Raw genomic sequence first — 23,792 nt, 5'->3', positions numbered from 1 at the left:
CTCCATCGCAAGGCCCCTTCTGACTTATTTGAATCTTCCCTAATATCCAGCACATGGTGGTCACTTCATGTGACTGACTTAACTATTCATCCTCCCCCGACTTCTTGCTTCTCTCTCCTGCACAGCACACAGTGATGACTAGGAGATCCCTCTTGTCATAGTTATTAGAATGCATTCGAGGTTTCAAGGACGAAAAAAGTAATTTTTAAAAGAGTCAAAACCATAATTCTAACAAATGGCATCATTTCTATGAAACATCTTTCTAGGAAGCTAACTAAATAAATAGCTTTTTAGCACACTGATTGAAACTAAACTAGGATTTTATGTGTTCCTCTTTGCTGGAAGAAGCCCCTGGTGTAGTTTGGGAAGGTAGCTGCCTCTAATACCCAGCATTACTCCGGCAGATTTGATTCTCCAAATTATGTGCGTTACACAGAAGCAAAACATTCATGCGTCCTTTTGTTTTGCATTTGAGATCTTTTAAAAAGTAAAGTTTGACCCCCTTTGCCTGTCATTATACTGCCTGAACACTGATTCTGTGCAGACCTGGGACCTCTTGTGAAATGGCAGCTGAGGAGCTCCAGCACTCACCTTGGCCAGTGAAAAACCCAAGGAAGGAAGGAGTCTAGACTAAGAACGGTAGTCATATTAACTTGAAGGTGGCAGGGCGGGATTGTTCTGTGGTGCAATTTAAGAGGCGTATGCCACTGAATAAACTAATGAGGGCCATTGTGCACAACAGGGTTTATCAGTGAGGCAGTTCAGATACCAGTTTGATGGGCAACCAATTCACAAAAGAGACACACATGCACAGTTGGAAGTAGAGTTTGAAGATACATTCCAACAGCAGACTGCAGTTTGGTTCAACCACATCCTGACCACTGCAGTATGATTTCTCTGTTCTTTCATTTTCCCCTTCCTCCTTCCTTCATTGTACATAAAGCAACTGGTGTACATACACAAGCATATGGCCTTTTTTAAAAAAACTGAATGGCCATTACTGTATTTTGATCAACACTGAATGGATATGGAATGGGGTGAAATACTGGTTCAGTGAAAATATTCCCTTTCCCCATTAGTGGCATGCTCATTCAGCTCCTATTAGCTTGTATTTCAGTAAATTCTTTTGCTCTCACTTTAACAACAACAACAACAACAAAATCCTTGCATACCTTGTTCATTTGGAGAATTTTAATGTTTTTCATTTGTTACCGTAAAACCAAGGACAGTCGTATCACTTTTTTGTACGTAGCTGTTGCACGTAGGACAGTTTGTCTTTAAGTAGAGATAAATTGCTCTAAAAAGAAATGAATCCTAGATAGTTGTCCCATCAAGTGTCTCTTTGCCTAAGTAAACTCTTGTTTGAAATGAAAGAAAGAAAAAGATAGTTATACAGTAGCTAGCATTTACTAAATGCCTAAATGCCTATTAATCACATAGGCATTAATGTTTATTAATTTCACCTGGAACAAATGAGGAACCCAAGGGGGCCCTGGCTGGCTCAGTTGGTAGAGCATGCGACTCTTGATCCTCAGGGTCGTGACTTGAAGCCCCGTGTTTGGTATAGAGCTCACTTTAAAAAAAAAATAAAAGAAAAAGAGTGAATTTTATTAAAAAAAAAAAAAAAGAGGAAACCGAAGCTTGGAAAGATGTCCTCAGTGACTTGCCTGCAGTGGTCATTGTAGGAGCTGGGGCTCGATTCCAAGCCTGTCCGGTGCTAAAAGCCCTGCCCTTTCCACGGTGGTATGCCATTTCCTTTGTTCCCTGCCAGTCATATTAGAGTCTCCTGAAAACAGCCTGTTGTACCTTTCCTCCGCCTCACAATGTTTTTAATTATGTTGAGGCACAGAAATATTTAAAGTAGTTTGCATTGGAATTGAAAACCAAACATTATGAGTTTCTCCCATTTCATTAAAAAGTTACTTAATCTTTACATTGTTCTCTACATTAAAGCCGAGCAGAATTTTATCAGGCAATTGCCTCAAAGTTATAATCTGGAAAATCTTTCTGTAATGAAACCCATATGTCATGGGCGAAAGGTGCAAAGCCCTGGCAGAGAGGGTTGGTCTCATGAGAGATTCTGCACCCAATCTCGTTAACCAGGGTGCCTCTGGTAATCCCTCATCCCCCTCGCTGGTGAGAAATCAATCTGTACCACTGAATCTTTTTCAACCAGCCACCAAGAAAATTTACTGCAGAGAAGGCAGTTTGGGGATAGTCGTTGTGGAAGGGGAGCCAGAGGCAAGGCTAACTGTAGATGGAGGAATTGGAGAAGCTAAAGAAGAGATTGTATTAAGCCACACGCTACCTTCAGAGCAGGCAGGATGCAGTCCTCCCTTCAGCCCTGACCTCTCTAAGTATACCCAGGTATTTACAGCTGCCATGAACCTGACAGCCCTAGGGAGGCTATGAAGGGGGTAATAGAAACTGCATAAACCTGGAGGTCGCTTGTAGTTTATCCATTTGCTGTCCTTAAATGTGTACAAGTGGTCTCCTCTCCCACATTCTCCGCAGCAGTTCACACATTCACCCTATGGTGACAGTCTATATTGTGACTTTCTCCGTTCATGGTCTGTGCACTGCAATAGAAGGGCGTGTCAATCATGACTTGACATGGAGGTCCTGCTCCTCTTCTGCACAGCATACAGTGTGGTAGCTGATGATCAGTGCATCCCTCTTGGCATAATTTTTGGAATGTGGTAGCAGGGTTGCCTTCCTGTTGAACCTCATCATCCTAGAGAATTAATCCAGAATTTAAAAAATAGTTAAGAAATGTTACTAACTCTAGGTAAAACTCTAGCAATCTTATTATATGTAGGATTGTCTTGTAACACAATGTGAGAAAGGAGAACCAGGGGAAGAGAGGAACTAGAAGCGTCAAGCTGGGAAGCCCATACTCTTACCATGGCCATTAATGCAAGAATCGTATCAATCTGTAACTAATGGGAGAAGAAGGGATGGAACGAGGCAGGGAAGTAGAAATGTCTTCCTCTCTTCTGTAAGGAAGCCAGAGACATCTCTAAAGGTTTTTCCCTAAAGAGATTTGAAATCTCTAGTGGAAGTTTTTTAGTGAAATACATTTACATATAAAACCCTGCTGGAAGGGGTGTGTGTGTACGCATGCGAGCGTGTGTGTGTGTGTGTGTGTGTGTGTGTGTGTGTGTGTAAGAGGAATACAGAATAGTAGCAGAAGGCTGTCTTCCTACTCCTAATGGGATTTTGTAGCAGCATGTGCGAGTTTGTTTCAGAAGTCAAAAATGAACAGATGTTGGTATAAATTACCTCTGTGTCTGATGTCTTGCAAATTAAAAGCGCGGTTGGCATCACTAAACAATTTCACTAGGTTTAGGGGGGTGCGGCTAGCGGGCGGTGATTACTATAGCAGGTCGGTAAGAATCTTCACACTGCAGCAAAGCAGGAAGGCAAGGATAAAGAAATGCATAAAATAAAGGGTATGTGAATTAATCAGAGATGTTAACGTCTCTGAAAACAAGTGAACAGGAGGGCTCATGCTCTGAAGCTGCCCCTAACCCACAGCAATTTCTCTGTGTGCAAAGAGGGGTTGGTGCTTAGGATGTGATTTATAGGGCACAGCCCTCTTTTAGGGAGCAGCTATGTCACGAATTCGTATATCTCCTATATGGGACTGGCGAGTAGGAAAACTTTCTCCCCTCCCATGTAGAAGATGAAGTCTTTGAATTACTTCTACTTTTACGGTGGTTTCTGCAGCTCTGTGTACTTAGATTAGGTTGAAGGGGGAGGAATGATTGAGTGGGGAGAGGGTTGTTAAAAAGGATTGGTTAAATTCAAGGAGAGCTTGCCACTGAGAGACTTTGGAATCTGTTTATTTTGCCTTTTAAATCCTTTTGATCCCTCAAATAGATTGGGTCTTTTTAAATTTTACATCTTAAAATATTGGTCATTCTCCCATTTTGAGAAAAAAAAAAACAGAAAAGAATCAGGGGGTGTGAAGGGCAGCAGGTAGAAATAATTGGCAAGATCAGTACAGTGCTCCTGGCCCAGGATTTTTAGAGCAAGGCTCTGCTCTACCCAGCAGAGTTTTGTAATACCCATGTTTGGTTCCCAGAGTACCTGCTTCTAGCCATGTTGCAGGATCATTTGATTCTATGTAAAACTCCTTAATAAGCACTGGAGAGTAGGCAGAAAATCCATCCAATAGAAATAAATGATGAGACCCACTCTGGCCAAAAGTATAAGTCAGTTCCTATAGGATCAGGCTGAGGGAAAAGATTCCAAGAAATGGGATTTTTTTTTTTTTTTACATTTATTTGTTATTTTTGACAGAGACAGAGCACAAGTGGGGGAGAGGCAGAGAGAGAATGAAACACAGAATCCAAAGCAGGCTCCAGGCTCTGAGTTGTCAGCACAGAGCTGGACACGGGGCTTGAACTCACAAACTGCGAGATCATGACCTGAGCCAAAGTCTGTCGCCTAACCAACTGAGCCACCCAGGCGCCCCATGGGATTTTTAACATTGATAGCCTCCCTTATCACAGTTCACTCATTCATTCACTCCGAAAAGGTGGAGTGTTAATGGTGCCATTAATACCAAGCACGTTCCCTGCTGAATACCCAAGAGAAAAGCAGGGCAGGTGGCATTAGTATGCTGCTCGTTTTACAGATATAGAAACTGAGGCTCAGAGGTCTGGCCCAGCCCAAGGTGTCACCCAGCTGCTAAGCGCTAGAGCTGGAACTTAAACTGAGTTCAGGTCTCGTGTTATCTGAAAGAAGTCCATGCTGCCTCCCCTGGGCAAGAAAGTACTTGTTAGGACTTCTCTAGGGTAGTTAGTCCTTGCCCCCCACCTTCATCTCTCCACTAATCTGGCATTACTTCCATCAAAGGAAATTATTTTTCTTGCCAAATAAGTAAGGTAAATTTAGAAGAAAAAAAAATCCCACAGTGGAGAGAATGAAGCACTGAGGGCGATTAACAAGTCTTACTGTTTGCCTCTAGAAAGGAAGGAAACTAACATTATTGTGTTCCTACTTGGAATAGTTCTTTTATATATTATCGTTCACCCAGCCAACATTTATTTAGCAGATACTAGGTCTAGCTCTGTACTAGCTGCTGGTAATAGAAAGAATAACGAGGGGCGCCTGGGTGGCTCATTCGGTTGAGTGTCCGTCCGGCTCTTGATTTCAGCTCAGGTCATCATTCCATGGTCATGGAATCCAGCCCCGCATTGGGCTCTGAGCTGAGCGTGGAGCCTGCTTAAAATTCTCTCCCTTTGCCCCTTTCTCCCGCTCGTGCATTCTCGCTCTCTAAAAATAAAATAAATAAAAATAAATAAGAATAGTGGAACAGAGTCTCCGCCCCCAATTCTTAACCTTTAGTGCAAGAAGACAAGCATATAAACAAATACTTGCAGGTCTTACTTTGTAGGTATAGGGTTTGGTATAAATCCACCAAGGAAGTTTGATTTGAGCCAGGATTTATGGGCACATGGGGAATGGAAGAATGGGCACATGGGGAATGGAAGCACTGGGGCTTCCATTCCTAGGTAATGGGATTTCCTTTCCCTTCGTGGGAGCTCCAGAATTTGTGAGAGATGAGGAATATATGGACTGCAGTTACCAGAAGCTTTCCTATGGCTACAGAGTTTGTATTGTTTTATTTCTCTGTTGTACAAATAAACCAGGAACTACTAAATATTAGTAGGGAGGGGGAGTAGAGCCCATTCATCTAGCACCATCTCTGGGCTTAAATAAAGCAGCAAAGAGGCTAGGGTGAAGGTACTTCTCATTCTGCAGGTGCCTCTCCAGCCACCTCACTGATTGGCCGGGATGGGGACATATTCTTAGGAGGCCACAGGCACAGCCTGCTGTGTGCCCACTGCATGGTTGCAGAAGACTTCTGGCCTCCACGACCAACCATTGGACACTTTAAAATTTTTTTTTTTCAATGTTTTTTATTTATTTTTGGGACAGAGAGAGACAGAGCATGAACGGGGGAGGGGCAGAGAGAGAGGGAGACACAGAATCGGAAACAGGCTCCAGGCTCTGAGCCATCAGCCCAGAGCCCGACGCGGGGCTCGAACTCACGGACCGCGAGATCGTGACCTGGCTGAAGTCGGACGCTTAACCGACTGCGCCACCCAGGCGCCCCATCCATTGGACACTTTAAGCACTGCTAAATCTATTTAAGAGATCCCAAAAGACAATTTTGTGGGGATGAGGATGAAGGGGGTATTATAATACATACGCTTTTTGAGGATTTGCTTGACGGAGCTAAAACAGCGGGCTTCTGGAGTGGCCCTTGTAATTGAGAAATGTTTTACTTTCATTTCGAAGCCTCATATGTAGGAAAGTAGCTGTATAAACCCTCTTGTAACTACAGCATTCAAAGATTGATGGTGCTGAAAGTCAGAGAAAGACACATAAACCTTGCCTGGCTATATTAAATATCTAAGGACTGACAATGCCAAGAGAGAGAAGACCAAAGCTCTATAAACCCGACTTTATTACACCATCCACAGATGAACTGCACTGAGGGAATATAAACTCCGTTATACTACAGCATCCAGGGACTACCACTGCTGGGAGATGGGGTAAATGATCTCTCATTTTGATTTGAGATTATAAATGTCCAGAGACCAACAATCCAAAGAAGACTCTAATCTTGGTTGGATTGTAGTCTCCAAGAGCAAACCCCCTGACATAGTGAACATGAGTATTAGGTTACATTCTTTTTTTTTTTTTTTTTAATGTTTTTATTTATTTTTGGAGAGTGAAAGACACACAGAGTGTGAGCGGGGAGGGGCAGAGAGAGAGAGGGAGACACAGAATCTGAAGCAGGCTCCCGTCTCCAAGGTGTCAGCACAGAACCCAATGCGGGGCTCGAACTCACAAGCTGTGAGATCATGACCTGAGCCACAGTCAGACGCCCAACTGACTGAGCCACCCAGGCGCCCCTATTAGGTTACATTCTTGAGAGAGAGGTAGGTTTGGAGGAATTCCCTGGAGACTTTTTAAAAATTTATTTATTTATTTGGGAGGGGGAGAGTGCACACAAGCTGGGTTGAGAGCGGGGGGAGAGAGAGAGAGAGAGAGAGAGAGAGAGAGAGAGAGAGAGAGAGAGAATCCCAAGCAGGCTCTGCACTGTCAGCACAGAGTCCAATGCAGGGCTTGATCCCACAAACTGAGATAGTGACCTAAGCTGAAAACGAGTCCAAGGTTTAACCTACTGAGCCACCCAGGCGCCCCTCCCTAGGGATTTTTTTTTAAAGGTAGATGATAAAGTCTTCCCTGGTTGGCCTGTGTCTTCTAGCAATTGTCAGCTTCAGAAGAGCTTTGTACAGTTTTAGTAATTAGTAGTTGTTCATCTTAACCTCTTTTTGGAGGTTAGTGGTGACTGAGTCTGTTATGGTCACACCTTTGTATACAATTTAAATCAACCTGCATTTTTAAATTACATTTTCCTGAGATCTCCTTTCCAGATTTTGGGTTTTCATTGATCTTCCATTTGTTGTGATTCCAGCCAGAGAGATGACAAGGGGGAAATTTCTCAACATTCTGGAGAAGCCCAAGAAGTAGCAGCTGCTTGTGGACAGGATGTCCCGGGGACCGGAACCAGGCTCCCCTCCCAGTGCAGCTGTGACGATGTGCAACTCTCTGCTTCCTGGCGAGAGGCCGGAGGGTACACCTCCAGGACTGACCCTCTCCCCCTGTTCCTGACATTCTGCGTCTTGGAGGACATTCGGCGGCAAGAGAGGAATCTGCTTTACAGATTCTCTACAGAAGGATCAAGTGCAGTTATTCAATCAGCTTCCAGACTTTGACCGGCTCAGCCTTGGATGTGGGGAACACCAGGGGGCGTATCATCCTTAAAGGTCAAAGTGCTGCTCTCTTGTTTGAAGAAGTCGGTCAGGAGCCCCAGGATCTTACAATTGATTTGATTTGGTGATGGCAAAGTCAGTTGTGAACACGTTGTTTGGATGGGTTCTTTTGACTTGTACTTGATATCTTAGGAAGTATTTATGGTGAGAAGACCAAGATACCAATCAGATTCTGAAACAGACCAGGCAACCTGACCTGTGAACTCTCCAGTATATACTGGGTTCCAAGAATCCCTAGCTGGAGAAGCCAGAATCTTTTTGAAATGCACACCTGCTTTAAAAGTTCTGTACCTCCTACTATAACCCCATCCCCCAGTGCCTTTCATTCCCCACCATCCGTTCTGATTCTAGGAAAAGGGGATCCCTGTGTATCAAGTCCCTACTGGGATTAGCTAGTGAAAGGCTCATACAAGGTTGTATTGGATTCTAGACCTCAAAGACTGAGTTAAAGATGAAAGAAAGGACCTTTGAGTTCTAGCTAATCTGTTACAATTTCAAACAAGATTCAGTATGGCCTAAAAGGTAGGAGAAGAAGGTTGTTTGCAGGAGTTCCCATTTGATGAAAAACTAGAAACTCTAATTGACGTGAAAGGAATGTGCTGTGGAATGGTGGCAGTGTTTTGTCCCCTTGTCCCCTCTCGTGGCACGTATCGGATATTTCACCAATGTAACAGAAACACACACACACACACACATGAAAGGAAAGGGAGAATTTCCTGACTTAAATACAACTCTTACAGAGCTCTTTGCCAGTCATCTGTCCCTGTGTTAAAACCTGAAAACCTAACCCATGCGTAAAATTGATTACACACGTTCTCCATATTTTGTCTTATAAGGCAGCCCCCAGCCTCTAATGTTCTGTGAAGTACATGAGGTTTCCCAAACTTCATGCAGAGAACATCCATGTGGCAGTTGTCTGATGGTGTTTGGATACAAGGAAAGTTGTGGGTGAACTGTTGGTCCTGAGTGTCTGTGCTAGGGTACAGCACTGTTCAGTTTAATAGCTGGTCCGTTAACTATTTGTGGCATTTGTGCCTTGTTTCCCATGCTAGAATTAGTGTTGGATTTTTTTCTCTCATTTTTGCCATCCATGCAATTTTATGTATTGATAAGGGAGACAAACTGAACACAAGTCACAAAGGGTAAGTATGAGAAAAGACATTCTGCCTGGATGCGATATAGAAATTCAGTCTGGAGAGGCATAGATTTTAAGTTAAGCTTATTATTGGCATTCCTTTTTCCTCTAAATACGGTTGAAGTGGGAGAGGGAGAAATAGAGAGTGGGAGGGGAGGGGAGGGGAAGACAAAAAACAGTGCCATAACGTCACATTCTTCCTTTGCTCTGTTTTTGAGAGTTGATGACATCAGGCACTTTTAAGTGCTTGGGGAAATTGAAAAATATATGGAGAATATGAGGATACCTCCCCAAAACCAACTCAGGTCTGTAACCCGAGGCTTTGTAGTTGGTTTTCTGGTCTGCTTTGGCCTTTCTTTTACTGTCATCTTATTCACCAGCACTTAATGTAAGTAGATGTTTTAGAATTGCGATATTTATTGGTTTTGTATTTGTCGTCCTTAGAAATGTTAATGATGTATTTTTATATTGATATTATAAATTGATGTATAGTTGTGTGTGTGTGTGTGTGTGTGTGTGTGTGTGCGCGCGCACGCGCGCGCGCTTCAGGGTGTTAGACGACTGTGCTTTGTATATGATGGTTTCTGTGTTGTCATAATAAATACGTCCCTTTTATAGGAGAGTGAGTTTTTCCTCAAAGGGCCACGTTGCATATTTAAAGCATACGCTTCATCAGAAAGTACAACTGCGTTAAAAAAAAAAATAAAAAAAAAAAAGGGGGGGGCGCCTGGGTGGCTCAGTCAGTTAAGCGTCCGACTTCGGCTCAGGTCATGATCTCGCGGTCCGTGAGTTCAAGCCCCGTGTCGGGCTCTGTGCTGACAGCTCAGAGCCTGGAGCCTGTTTCAGATTCTGTGTCTCCCTCTCTCTCTGACCCTCCCCCGTTCATGCTCTGTCTCTCTCTGTCTCAAAAATAAATAAACAAACAAAAAAAAAATTAAAAAAAAAAAAGAAAGTACAACTGTAATGATAAATAACCTGCTGGTTTCCTCTCTAATATCACAGTGGGTGGTGTGGGGCTTTATGACCATCTACTACTTGGTCTCCCGGCTTCCAGTCTATTCTGCCAGCCATCCAAGCTCATTACTACTCAACTCCTTAAAGTATTTTTTTTTAAGTTTTGTTTAAGTAATCTTGGCACCCAACATGGGGCCCAAACTCACGACCCAAAGATCAAGAGTCACACGCTTCTCCAACTGAGCCAGCCAGGTGCCTCTCAACTCCTTAAAGTACTCCTTAAAAACCTTTAATACCTCCTCATGTCAAATAATAAAGTCTGGGTCTCTTATCCTGGCATTTAAAACTCTCTGCATGTAATCCTAATCAACCCTCTTCTCCAATATATGAAGTCTCGGTTCCAGTTAATCTGAACAATTCCCACTTCCTCACTTGAGTGCCTTTGCTCATGCCATTTGAGTTCCTAGAAAGTCTCGAATCCCTTTTGCACATATCAAACCTACCCTTCCTATTAACACCTGATGAACCAGCTGGAAATAATCCTTCCCCTTCCCCCTGCAATCCTACAACATTTATGTATAACATCCTTACATCTCTTCCCAACCTAGCCTTATATTTAAGTGATCTGAGTGCATATCTAGTTATTCTTCTGTGTCTTCTTTGAACCGGAGGGGTCAATACCTGCCTGTGGACTTCCAATTATACATGATGGGCTGAAAACAAATATTTCTCTGCCACCTCCTAAAACTCTTAGCGTGACTTCCTTTTCAACTCCGCTCAAGAACTAGAGAAGAGCAAGTATTTGTACAAGTGCTGTCCCCCATTGATAGTTTATCTGCCATAGAGCAGAGCATCATGCCCTTTTAGAGAAACATTCTGTTTGAGAGAAGTAAATTGCGTGGCATCATTGGCTCATCATTGATTTCCAAGAAAACAACTGGGTGGGCAGTAGGTTTCTTTGATCTGGAAAAGCACGGCTGGCTGGCTGGCTGACTGACAACGGAGACAGCATTCAGACTGTTCTGTCCTAAATCTTTATAGAAAGTGGGGTGCCTGAAGTGGCTCAGTCGGTTAAGTGTCCAACTTCGGCTCAGGTCATGATCTCACGGTTCATGAGTTCAAGCCCTGCGTCAGGCTCTGTGCTGACAACTCAGAGCCTGGAGCCTGCTTCGGATTCTCTCTGTCCCTCTCTCTCCCTGCCCCTCCCCTACTCGTGCCCTGTCTTTCTCTCTCAAAAATAAATAAACATTTTTAAAAAATGAAAAAAAATTAAATCTTTAGAGAGTATTTTCCCAGTAAACAATTATGTATCATTTGCCCACAGGTTGGTTTTGCCTTTCCCTTTGCCATTCTGAATGCCTTCCCTGTAGAAGCACCTGTTGTTGACTGAGCAGCACTGTCTTGAGAAGAATAGCATCGGTGCGTGGAGGCCCGTTTCCAAATTCTTATTCAAGTCTTTGCTCATCAACCGTCTTACTGCTTCTTGCTCACTTCAGGCTCAGATTCTTGGCCTCTGCTGACTTGCTTGGCCTTCCTTCCATCATTAGAGCACTAAAAGTTCACAGGCTATTAACTGTATTAATATCAAGTTGCCATTATTAATTTTTCTTTATCTTTTTGTTACCCATTTGTCATATTTTTTAAATGGACACTTGGTAACTGCTGCTTGTTTGTGGCCCTCCAGCTGTAGCTTATTGGAGCTCCTCTGGCTTCCGGGCCACGAAAACAGAGCTGGTGAGTCATTCCATTGCCTCTACACTTATGAGGGTGTTTGGACTTTCACAGGAGCTTTGCGATGAAACCGAGAAATTACCTTCCCAGTGCGATGCTCTGGGCCCTCTGTTTCCTCCAGGATTCAGGCATCACAGAAAAGAAACAGGCAGAACAGGAAGGGAGGAAATGGGCTGGTGGACTGAGGTGAATGGGTGGTCCCAGTGGTCACAGGACATGATTTCTTACCAGCTTTCAACTTCTACACAAAATCTACCTACGAGCATTTGGTTATGTCCTCCAGTTTCTCTTCATCCTCTGCCAGCTATAAGGCCCCTGCGTGGGCTTCATTTCACCAGAGAGCCTTGTAGCCCCCACCCCAAAGAGTGGCCTCTCCGAGTTTGTAAGTTCTGACTGACCTGAAACTGACTTTTCCTACCTGTGTAGGCTTTTTGGCACTTTGGAGATGTGTCCCCGGCTGTGCCCAAAGAGGCCACCAGCCTTCCCACTCTTTGCCCAACACTTTTTCTTCATGAGCAGGGTCATTTGGGGGCTTCAGGTGGCACCAGGTGCAGCCGGGAGGCTCATGGTTGGCTCAAGTGCTGGCAGAGCCTGTTAATTAGCACACGAACACCCCAATGCTCCATTAGCCAGGCCAGGCATTCGGAACCTTCCCCTCCTGTGGGCCCCTTCCTCCTAATGAGAGCTGGAAGAAGGGCCCTCACAAAACACTGCCTCAGAATAATATTCCGCTTTGTCCCCACCAGTAACCAGGGCTGACAGGATCACTCTGTCCATTTCTCTTCTAATTAGCACAATTCCAGCATGGCCTGAGCCAGCAAATGGAGAAAAGCGATCAAAAGCGATCGGACAACCGTACCGAATCACAAACACAAAGAGGGCCATTCCCTGTAATTAGGTGAGACAATTCCTCAGTCTTTTCTCGGCTGGAGTTTGCCGCTAAGACTCTTGCTGTTTGGGTCCCAGCAACACAAGTTACATGTCTCCCTGGGACACTAATAAGCCCCAAATTGTCTTCCGCTTCACACAACTCTAACCAGAGGACAGATGCCAGGGGGAGGGGGGACACACTGAGGGGACAGGGTGTCTAAACAGCTAAGCAGCTGCTGCAATGTCTCCCTGACTCCAAAAGGCAGACGCTGGGGCTATGGGCAGAGAGCGAAGAGGCCGTTGGTTTGAGAGAACTGCTCTGGGTGCAGCCTGGTCCCATTGCCTGGGCGGCTGTCTGCAAGTGCTGAGAATTCCAGAACCTCTGGAGAGACCCACCCTCTGCTACTTGCCTCGCCCTGTTCATTCGCCACCTCTTGCCTATTGTTCCCTTTTGGTCTCCTCATCCCCACTCCCACATGTCCCCACTGGTGGCATCGTGGACAGCTATAACTGGCACCATCCCTGGCCCTGCATTGAAGGCCTATACACCTGTAGTGCATGATCTCAAGGCTGGCCAGGCACCTCCATGTGCATTCTGCTCTCAAAGAGCTCATGACCTGGAAGGGGCCCTCGCTTCCAGCACCCATCGCTTCTGGGTCTTTGGCTCTCCCATAGCCCCTGCTTTCTATCCCCGTTCTCTCTCCTGAAAGATCCCTGTTTTTCAAAACAGAAAAGTGGCTCATCAACTGCCAGGGCAAGAAGCCACAACTGGCCACACTCCATATGGCTCAGAAGTTGGCTACTTAATAAACAGAAATTGCTCCCCCAGGACTACAGCCCATTATGGGGATTACGAGGGGTGATACAGCCATGAACTTGGTCATAGCCAGGGACAAAGGAATGCAGGGGAGAGTGGCAGTTTGGAATCTCAATTAAACTCGAGCTCTGAGCCGAGTTTGACTCACACATATTTTCATCTTCTCCTGCTCTCTGTTTTCTGTTTTGATCTATACTCGATGCTTCTGAAAGTGACCTCCAATACCAGAAAACCATTATCTAGAATCCAAGGAGCCAGAAAGCTCAAGTAATCAGAGTTACTTTGTTGTTTTTCCACCTTCCCTGTCTGCGACACACAGAGGTAACAATAAGATTTGACTTTTTAAGTAACTTTTAGGAGATGTCAAAGAATCTGATCCAAATTTGTTCAGTCTCTTACAGCTTCTTTGGTTATAAACAGAGCTTAGGATAGTAGCTGGCACATAATAAGCGCTTAATAAGAATTTGTTGGAAGTATGAATTGCACCATGATACTCAGTGTTCATAACTTTGTTAGTCTAAGGTAAGAGCTTGGATCTTGAGAGAGAGGCGGGGTGTAGTCATACAAGTCACTTCTCTCTGTGCCACAGCTGTCCTTGGGGCCTTTTCTACTTTAAAGAGGCAGGCAAGCATTATGCATAAGGGCATACACCCTGATGTCCGACTGCCTGGGTCCAAATCCTATTTTTGCCATCTGCTAGCCATGTGGCCATGAGTAAATTGCCTAATCTCTCTGTGCCTTAGTTTACCCACTTATAGAGTGGGTCCAACAATAGCACCTGACTCCTAGGGTCACTGTAGAGATGAAATTAGTACTTGGAAGTGTTTAGAACAGTACTCGGTCCTATCTTCCCCGTTATATAAGAGCTTGATGGATAGATCTTTAAAACTGGATTCAGTGTATTATTTAATTATTTTATTATACTCACATTTGGTAAAAATTGGCATGTCTTACAGGGAACATACAGTAACTTTTGGTTATGTTGAATCGTTGAAATAGGCTAAGCAGAGAACCCCTTTCTCTCACTCTTCAGGAGGGCTGACAGTTCACTGAATACTCTTGCCCCCATCCTTCCACCCGCTGGGGCAGCCGGTGCTGGCACGGACACGCAGCAAATACCACTGTTGACTCTGTAGACGGTGGCATTGAAGACTATTTATTGCTAACGAACAAGGGAAGGAAAAGGTGTTCTGTGTGACAGTCAGTGGCAGATTTCTGAGCTGACACTGAGGTCGGCATTAGCCTCAGCTCATTGTGCTTCACTAGTCTTGATGGTCCTAACAGTTGCTGGGCATTCGTACTATTCCAGTTACTACACAGGAATGCTCTTCTCTGTCTTGTTCTTCCCCCTCTCCTCACCCCACCCCTACCCCAATCCCTCCATCCTTCTTTCAGATACTCCCTTCCCAGGACTGAGCAGGTTTCACTTGGGCCTGGGCTCCCCCCTAGCAGCCTCCTCTCAGCTTTGCCTCTTTGGGAGCCCATGGAGAGCAATCAGCCTGACCTGACTCTGCAGCCTGGGGCCTCGGGGTCAAGCAGGGCTGAAGGTCACATCCCAGGCCCTTCCCGGATACAGCCAAGCCCCAGGAGCCAAGCGGCCTGAGCCAGCGGCTTCACACAAAGGAGCAGTTGAGAAGAGTCAGGTTGGAAAAGTCAGTGACTTTAGGCTGAGTGGAAATGAGAAGCATTGGCTACGGCCACCATCAAAGCCCTAGGCAGGGCCACGAGGGATGTGCAGGGGTCAGAACCATGAATGGTCTCTGAGGAATGGGGTGGTTCATGGGAAAGCAAGCTCCCCAGAACTTCTTCCTTGGCCTCCTGCTCCCCTCCATCTGTCTCTGCTGTCACACTGCCTCTACCTTCTTACTGGCTGACCCTCATCCCTTGCTTTTCTCACAGTGCCACTTGCCTCAAACCAGCTGGCCCAAAGGTCCTTCATACCTCGAGCTATCGGTTAAATTATGGTACATTCACATAGCGAACTTTTATGCAGCCAGTTAGTACGTTTGCAAAAAGGCTCTAATTCCATGGAAGAAATGGTTTGTCATAAGGGTAAGTGAAAACAGCAACATGTAAAATTATAAATGCAAAATGATGTCCAATATGGGGGGAGGGGAAATTGAAAGGAAATAGACCTAGGTGTTAACAGTACTTGCTGCCTGATTAGAGGATTGTGGGTAATATTTTTTTCCTACATTTCCAGACTCTTTACAGAAGCATGTGTTGTGTTTATAATATGGGAGGGGAAGCCTCTGGAGCTGAGGATAGAGGGCTTCAAAGGTCCTGCCTATCCACCCAGCCTATTTAACATGCACATGTACGTGCGGACACACAGAGCTCACCAATGACATTTGTTTATAGTAATGAACTTTGTTCCTGTGTATGAAAATGTCTGTCAATCTGTAAACCTCGAAGTATTTACTGAGCACCTACTGAGCATCCAGCCCTGCCCCAGACCCTACTCCATCACACATAATATAAATGAAATGACTTGTACCCTAAACACACTTAGTCCCGGGGCCCAGCCTGCCTCACACGCCACAGAGCCTTTGCTCAGGAACAGAGAAATGTTCTCTCAGTACATGTTCAGTGTTGCAAAATAGCGCTTTTTCCTCAGCTCACCCCTACACAGAAAAATTTACCTCACCGAATTTTGCTGTGGACTCTTAAGGCTGAAATTTCCCCAGCTCTGGGGCATGCCAAACATTATCTCAGACCTTGTGCTTGTGAGAGTTTCCTTCACTGCTTTCTTCCTGCTCATTTTCCTCTTCCCGACTGGGAGAGAAGGAAGAAAAAGAGGACCTAGGAGCCAGGAGTAGGCATGGGACAGGGCGCTCTGGAACGAGACTCCTCTATTTTCATCCCACACCACCAGGCAGAGAGGCGCTGCACCCTCAGGAAAGAAAATGAAATGTCTTCTGTGCAGGTTGGGGTCTGAGGGACACAGGGGGTGTGCAGGGGGCGGTTGTCACCTTTATTGGGAACAAGTGTGTGTCTGGTCCGTTTCCCTGCGAGACGGGAAGCAGAGCCATGGAACACTGATAAAGAAGGGATGAAAGCATCGAGCCAGGTGACAGGAAAATCATGCAGAAGAGCGAACTTTGTCCTCAAGAAATGGCTCATCCACCCCAGACCCAGGCACCTGGAATACACAGGCCCAGGCATCCGACTAGGCCTTGCAGGGCCTTTGGGAGCCTTGGTCCTCATTTTCCTTCAACAGAAACAGATGTCATGATGAGTAAGAAAAACTCTGTGCCTGAGACACCTGCCTCCCCCTCCAGGTCACCGGTATGTGCCCTTGTCCATCCTGTTTCCCAGAGAGGTGCTCCTTTCTGCCCAGTTCAGGATAGCAGAACAAAGGGAAAATATCAGCCACACACAGCCCCGAATCCTGCCTGACCGTGAGGGGCTTTCAGCCTGAAGAGGAGGGGTGGCCAGGTCTGGTCAGCCCTCCAAAGGAGAGGGGAACATGCCAGAACAGACAGCCGAAGCAGTTGTTACAACGTGAGGATTGCAGGGCAAGCGACACCTCACAACATCACCAAAGATTGATGCAAATTGGTTTGGTTCTGACCCTGTCACGCCAGGAAGGATAATGATTCCAGCAGCACGGGGCATGGGAGGGGGCACGTGGTGGGGGCCGCGAGGATTGGTGCCTCACTACGCATCTTCATTAATGATCTGAAAGACAGGGGTAAACAGCATGCTAATGAAACCTGCAGATGATTGGTGTTCCAAACCCCAGAGAGGACAGAGAAATAGCCCAGCGAGACCCAGAGAGCTTAGAAATATGGGCAGGAGATTGTCAGATGAGGTTCGTCCTAGGAAAATGAAAGTCGACATGTCAGGAACGAATGATGAAGGTGCCTCTGGGTGGAGGCCCGCAAACCTGGAAAGCAGAGATGGGTGACGGGGCAGGCTGGGGACTGAAGGGATAAGGTTTGGGGTGTGATGGGGGAGGTGGTGAAGCTGGCCTTGAGGACCCAGGGGACAGGTAGCCTTGTACATGCCTGGCAGGACTGACTGCAGCAAGAAGACTGGAGCCGGGCTATGGGGCCAAGCAGGCTGCCATGGCCCCGTGGCCCGTGGCCCAGTGGCCTGCCATAAGCTGTGCCTATCTGCACCCAAGTCATTGAGGCTAAAAATGGCATTTTGACCTGAATTACTAAAATGGAACAAGCCAACACACATGTTTTTAAAATGTTGCTCCAAATTATTGGGAATAGTTTATTCAAGAGGAGAGGAGGGGCGCCTGGCTGGCTTAGTCGGCAGAGCATGTGACTCTGGATTTTCGGGTTGTGAGTTTGAGCCCCACATTGGGTGTGGAGATTATGAGTAAATAAACTAAAAAAAAAAAGACTAGATGGGTAAAGAAATTTTTTTCCCATCTTCAGTGGTTTCCCATTCAGTAAACATTGCCTGGAGGTATAACTCATTTACAAATAGTAAGTGTACAAATAGTAAGTGAACAGCTCAGTGTATTGTTTAAGCAAATCACTTGACCTCACCAAGCCCTGATTTCCTCATCAAAACTGGGTATGACAGCAGTACATATCTCAGAGCTATATTGCGAGGATTAAATGAGATAGAATATGTAAGGCCCCCCAGGGCATGATGTACACTCAGATGTGCGTGATCATTATTCCTGTTTATTACCCTCTAATTTTATTCTTTACACCATACTCTTAACTCTCCAAGTAAATTATAAACTTCTTGAAGTCAGGGACTATCTTAAAATTCTTTTTCAATGCACAGATGCTTAATAAATCCTTGTTTGATAGACTGATATGCTAGAATTCCCTTTTTTCCCTTTTAATAAGAACAATTTTGTTCTTGCCCTACCCAGATCTACTTTCAATGAAATCTTTCTTTAAAATGAAACAAAACCAAGAAAGAAAGAGAGACAGTGAGAGAAAGCAAGCAAGCAAGCAAGCAAGAAAGAACGAAACCCAAGTAAAAAGCTGATATCACAGAGATTTTTTTGAGACAGAACTTTCCCCATGAAATTGTGCTAACAACATATGCACCTTTGCGTGAAATCTGAAGCCAAAAGAAACCAAAGGAACCCAGCTTTTGAGTCCAATCCATGTCTGAATAGGGTGGCTCACCATCCAGTTTGCTTAGGACTCTGGGGTCCCCAGGGGAAGCAACAGTCCCGCTAATGGGACAGTTGATCACTCTAGTTTGGATCCAAGCTCTGCTACTTAATAGTTTCCTGGCCTCAGACAGTATTCTTGACCTTGTTGAACTTGGTTTTCTCTCAAGTTAAGGGGGTTGTTGGAAAGAGCAAATGAGAAACTTTGATTGTTTAGCAGTGTGTTTGACACATAATAAATGCTCAGTAAATGTTGACATAAACTGTCAGATTCCATGTGAGTAAACTTTGGAAACAGGCACAACTAGTTTATGACGACAGAAGTCAGAATAGTGGTTACCTTGCAGGGGATGAACTGAACTCGAAGGGGACTTCTGCAGGGCTAGAAATGTTCAAGGGGCACGTACTGAGCTTTATCATCTCTGGGAAGTAAACATGATATCTGGGTCACCAAAAACACTTTTCTTTACTCTGTTGGTCATGTAAATAAATGCAGAAAGAGAGAGGGGAACTTAACTTTATTTTCCATGGGGTGAATTAAAATAAGTAAATCAGAATCTAATGAGAACTTTAGTTGTTCTTGCTTCTTCCGTATACATGCCCCACCCACCCAAACAGAGGCTTCTGTTTTCCTGTGCTCATCTGTCCTACCAGCCTCCATTCATGTAGCGCACTTTTGATGTCATTGTCATGTGGCCTTGATTTGAGAACCATGTCGTGCTTCTTTGGCTCTCTCCCTGACTCTTTTCTAATAGCTATTGTCCCCCATCTACAGCCAGTGGGGGCATATAGTTCCCCAAGAGGCCTCTCAAAGCTGACTCCCCATCCCTACCTTAAAGCCTCACTGCCCGGAATGTGGAGTCACCAGGTCTATGTGACCTTGAGGAATACACAGTCTTTGTTCATTCCACCTCTGGGTATATACCCAACAGAAATGAGTGCTGGCGTCCACCAAAAAACATGTGCAAGAATGTTGATAGCCACTTTATTCATGTGAGTCAAAAAGTGGCAAAACCCCAAATGTCCATCAAGAAAATGAATAAACTACAAATCAAAACCACACTCAGATACCACCTCACGCCAGTCAGAGTGGCCAAAATGAAGAAATCAGGAGACTAGAGATGCTGGAGAGGATGTGGAGAAACAGGAACCCTCTTGCACTGTTGGTGGGAATGCAAACTGGTGCAGCCGCTCTGGAAAGCAGTGTGGAGGTTCCTCAGAAAATTAAAAATAGACCTACCCTATGACCCAGCAATAGCACTGCTAGGAATTTACCCAAGGGATACAGGAGGACTGATGCATAGGGGCACTTGTACCCCAATGTTTATAGCAGCCCTCTCAACAATAGCCAAATTATGGAAAGAGCCTAAATGTCCATCAACTGATGAATGGATAAAGAAATTGTGGTTTATATACACAATGGAATACTACGTGGCAATGAGAAAGAACAAAATATGGCCCTTTGTAGCAACGTGGATGGAATTGGAGAGTGTGATGCTAAGTGAAATAAGCCATACAGAGAAAGACAGATACCATATGGTTTCACTCTTATGTGGATCCTGAGAAACTTAACAGAAACCCATGGGGGAGGGGAAGGAAAAAAAAAAAAAAGAGGTTAGAGTGGGAGAGAGCCAAAGCATAAGAGACTCTTAAAAACTGAGAACAAACTGAGGGTTGATGAGGGGTGGGAGGGAGGGCAGGGTGGGTGATGGGTATTGAGGAGGGCACCTTTTGGGATGAGCACTGGGTGTTGTGTGGAAACCAATTTGACAGTAAATTCCATATATTAAAAAATAAAAAAAATAATAAAAATAAATAAAAAAAGAAAAAAAGAAAATGAATAAACTTTCTTATATTTATACAATGGAATGCCAATCAGCAATAAAACACAAACTACTGTACTTCACGCTGTAACATGGATGAACCTCGCAAACAAGAATGAGGAGAGAATTAAGGCAGGCACAGAAGTGCATACGTGTATGATTCGAGAATGGACAACACTCATCTGGGGTGGTAGTGGTCAGAACAGTGGTTACCTTGGGGTATTGGCTGGGAAGGGGCACGAGGAGCCTTCTGGGGTGTAGGAAATATTCTCTATCTTGATTGGAGTAGTGGTTACACAGGACTATATGTATGTGAGTGTGTGATAAACATTCATCAGGCTTTGCATCTAAGAGTTGTATGCTTTACTGTGTGTAAATTGCCTCGAGTAAAACAAGTGAATTTAGAGTCCTGTGAGCCTCTAAAGGGAAACTTTAAGGAAAGCTATCACAACCCCCATGGAGCTGACTGGGACAATAATACAGCAGAAACTAGGGGACCTCAGGGGCGCCTGGGTGGCTCGGTCGGTTAAGCGTCCGACTTCGGCTCAGGTCATGATCTCACGGTCCGTGGGGTCGAGCCCCGCGTCGGGCTCTGTGCTGACAGCTCAGAGCCTGGAGCCCGTTTCAGATTCTGTGTCTCCCTCTCTCTGTGACCCTCCCCCGTTCATCCTCTGTCTCTCTCTGTCTCAAAAATAAACATTAAAAAAAAATTAAAAAAAAAAAAAGAAACCAGGGGATCTCAGACCCATCCTGGCTTCCAAGCTATGGAGTCAGAGGGAAGGATAGAGAATGTTCAACGTATTCCTTTGGCAGCTACTTTCCATGCTTCACCAGCAACTGAGCATAAGGGCTGGGGGGCCCCGTCCTGTGCTTTCATGCTAAGACCTTGGAAGGGGGAGAGCTGTGAGCCAAACTCCAAGGGTACTAGAAACTCTGATGCCTGGGCTCTCTTGTGAGGGAGGATCAGTCTGTATCTGCCCTCCCCTATGAATTCAGTCCTGAGATTGTGGGCTGCCTGAATGCCAGGACCTGGGCTACACTTCCCTGTTGCTCCAGAGCCTGACACTTCATAGGTGCCCAGTGCATAGTTGGCAATCAGATGCCTGAATCCATGGCCTTGGGTCACCAAGGCATTATTAAATTCTTCCCAGCTGGCACTGACTACTACTGATCTCAAAGCCACAGATGTGCTTTTTGACTCCAGGGTCATTTAGGCGATCCATCCTAAAAGAACTGGCAATCTAGGTGAGCTACTGCTGTCTCTGACTTGCTTCTGTCCAATGCAGTTCTGGTTCTGCTAGAAAAGACCTCCAGTTTTCTCTACAACCAAGTTTCCCAGGAGCATTCTAAGGTTCCAGCACCACCCGCTCCTAGCAAAGAAGTTGTGTATACACTGCAGATATGTCTTGGGTTTGTCATTCCTTAGACGGAGGCTAGGATAGCTGGGTTGTGTAGTCCCTTGAAGAGATTTCTGTGCTACCCAAATACGTAGCCATTAGCTGCATGTAAAGAAAATGTAAAATTCATTTCATGATCACATTTCTGTGCTCAGGAGCCACATGTAGCTACCGGCCACCATACTGGACATTGCAGACCTACATACGTTTTCACCATCGTAGAAAGTCTGTTGTGGGACGCCTGGGTGGCTCAGTCGGTTAAGCATCTGACTTCAGCTCAGAAGTCACAACTCACAGTTTGTGAGTTTGGGTCCTTTGTCAGGCTCTGTGCTGATAGCTCAGAGCCTGGAGCCTGCTTCTATGTCTCCCTCTTTTTCTCTCTGCCCCTCCACTGCTCACGCTCTGTCTCTCTCTCTCAAAAACAAATAAACATTTAAAAAATTTAAAGAAAGAAAGAAAGAAAGCCTGTTGGACAATGCTGATTCTAGATGATCTTCAAACCCTTTTGAAACCTTTGGAGGAGAGGAGGAAGGAACTGAGTAGGATTGGACCCCTACCCCAAGTTCAACCAGAGCCACTCTGCCTAGGAGTTCAGATTTCAAGTTAGAATTCATTTGGGGAAAAAAAAAATCTCTATTGCTTTTTAGTTTTACAGTGCTTTTTGAAAAGACAGTAAATATAAACCGTATTTAAAACAAGCACGTTGTTGGGGCGCCTGGGTGGCACAGTCGGTTAAGCGTCCGACTTCAGCCAGGTCACAATCTCGCGGTCCGTGAGTTCGAGCCCCGCGTCAGGCTCTGGGCTGATGGCTCGGAGCCTGGAGCCTGTTTCCGATTCTGTGTCTCCCTCTCTCTCTGACCCTCCCCCGTTCATGCTCTGTCTCTCTCTGTCCCAAAAAAAATAAATAAAAAACGTTGAAAAAAAATTAAAAAAAAAAAAAAAAAACAAGCACGTTGTGAAAAACACATCTCCCCATTCCCCAACTCTCAGGTCACCAGTTACCAGCTTGTGGGAGCCACACGCCGTCCTACATCTTGCTTTTTCTCCCACTTCATTTATCTTGCGTCTCGTTCATATTGTTCACACAGATTTCACAGCTGCATACCATCCCACTGTATGGATATACCATAATTTATTTAGCCAGTCCCTATGACAGACATTCTGGGTTGTTTCTGGTCTTTTTCTATTACAAACTACAGTTGTGATGAACAAACATCCTCGTATGCAACTCACTGTGCACGTACAAATATATCCGTAGAGTATGTTACTAGGGAGGGAATTGCTGGGTCAAAGGTTGCATGCATTTTTACTTTAATCTACAATGTTTAATATATGCAATTTAATATATATTGCTGAAGCGTCCCCCTAAAGTGGATGTAACAATGAGATCTTTTCCCCACACCCTCAGCAATGCTGTTAGCAGGCACGCAGGCTTCCTGCAGAGTAACAGTGGCTTCTCTTCGGAGAGGGCTTCCATTGTCTCCCTGCAATCTATCCCACCCTCCCGCCTTCTCTTCTTGTCACTCCTGCCTCCTACCAAGAGCGATTAACATTTATGTATTTCTTTGAGCATTCGGCAGGCTCCTAGATACTGGTCTCAGTCCTTCACTTCCATGTCTCGAGTACTCTTCACAATAGTCTCATGAGGTGTAGGAACCATTCTTATTCCCATTTTACAGAGGAGAAGCCTGAGGCTTAGAGGTTCACTCATTCGTTCACGGTCACCTAGCCGGTTGGTAGTGGAGCTGGGAGGCAACACCAGGTCTATCTCACTTCAAAGCCTATGCTTATTGCCAATAGGCTCCCCCACACACCTCCCTGCCCTTGCCCCTTCTTTCTGCACGGACACCAGGTGTGCCCCTCCCCATTAATAGCCACCCTCCTCCCTTCAGTGCCTTTGCCCCCATGCCATGAGCCCTCCATTGCTTCTCACTCCCTCCTTCCTAGGGTCAGGGCACACACCTCCTCCTTTGCTGCCTCGGTTTCCTCTATTCTTGGCCTTGGGACTGCCCCACCTGCTGGCTCTGCCCAGCCTTCCCCCAGGTGATCACCTTTGCCCACAGGGCTGGGGAGGGAGAAAGCAACGGCTTCCGTCACCTGACCCTACTCAGCCA

The 23,792-nt window shown here is 45.4% G+C and overlaps 1 protein-coding gene across 1 annotated transcript in view; it reads left to right on the top strand.

Annotated features, from left to right (window-relative positions):
* The window catches only part of LIN52 (lin-52 DREAM MuvB core complex component), a 109,905-nt gene extending 100,299 nt beyond the window's left edge, over nt 1–9,606 (top strand). The window contains exon 6 of the mRNA XM_049611426.1: nt 7,499–9,606. Within this exon, the coding sequence (XP_049467383.1) occupies nt 7,499–7,554 (56 nt within the window). The 3' untranslated portion in view covers nt 7,555–9,606. The remainder of the gene's footprint in view (nt 1–7,498) is intronic.
* Nucleotides 9,607–23,792: the final 14,186 nt, after the last annotated feature.

The sequence above is a fragment of the Panthera uncia genome, assembly GCF_023721935.1.
Source record: "Panthera uncia isolate 11264 chromosome B3 unlocalized genomic scaffold, Puncia_PCG_1.0 HiC_scaffold_1, whole genome shotgun sequence".
NCBI classification, from domain to species: Eukaryota; Metazoa; Chordata; class Mammalia; order Carnivora; family Felidae; genus Panthera; species Panthera uncia.
The sequence above is the reverse complement of the archived record's forward strand: the minus strand, read 5'-3'. Positions and strand labels throughout refer to the sequence as shown.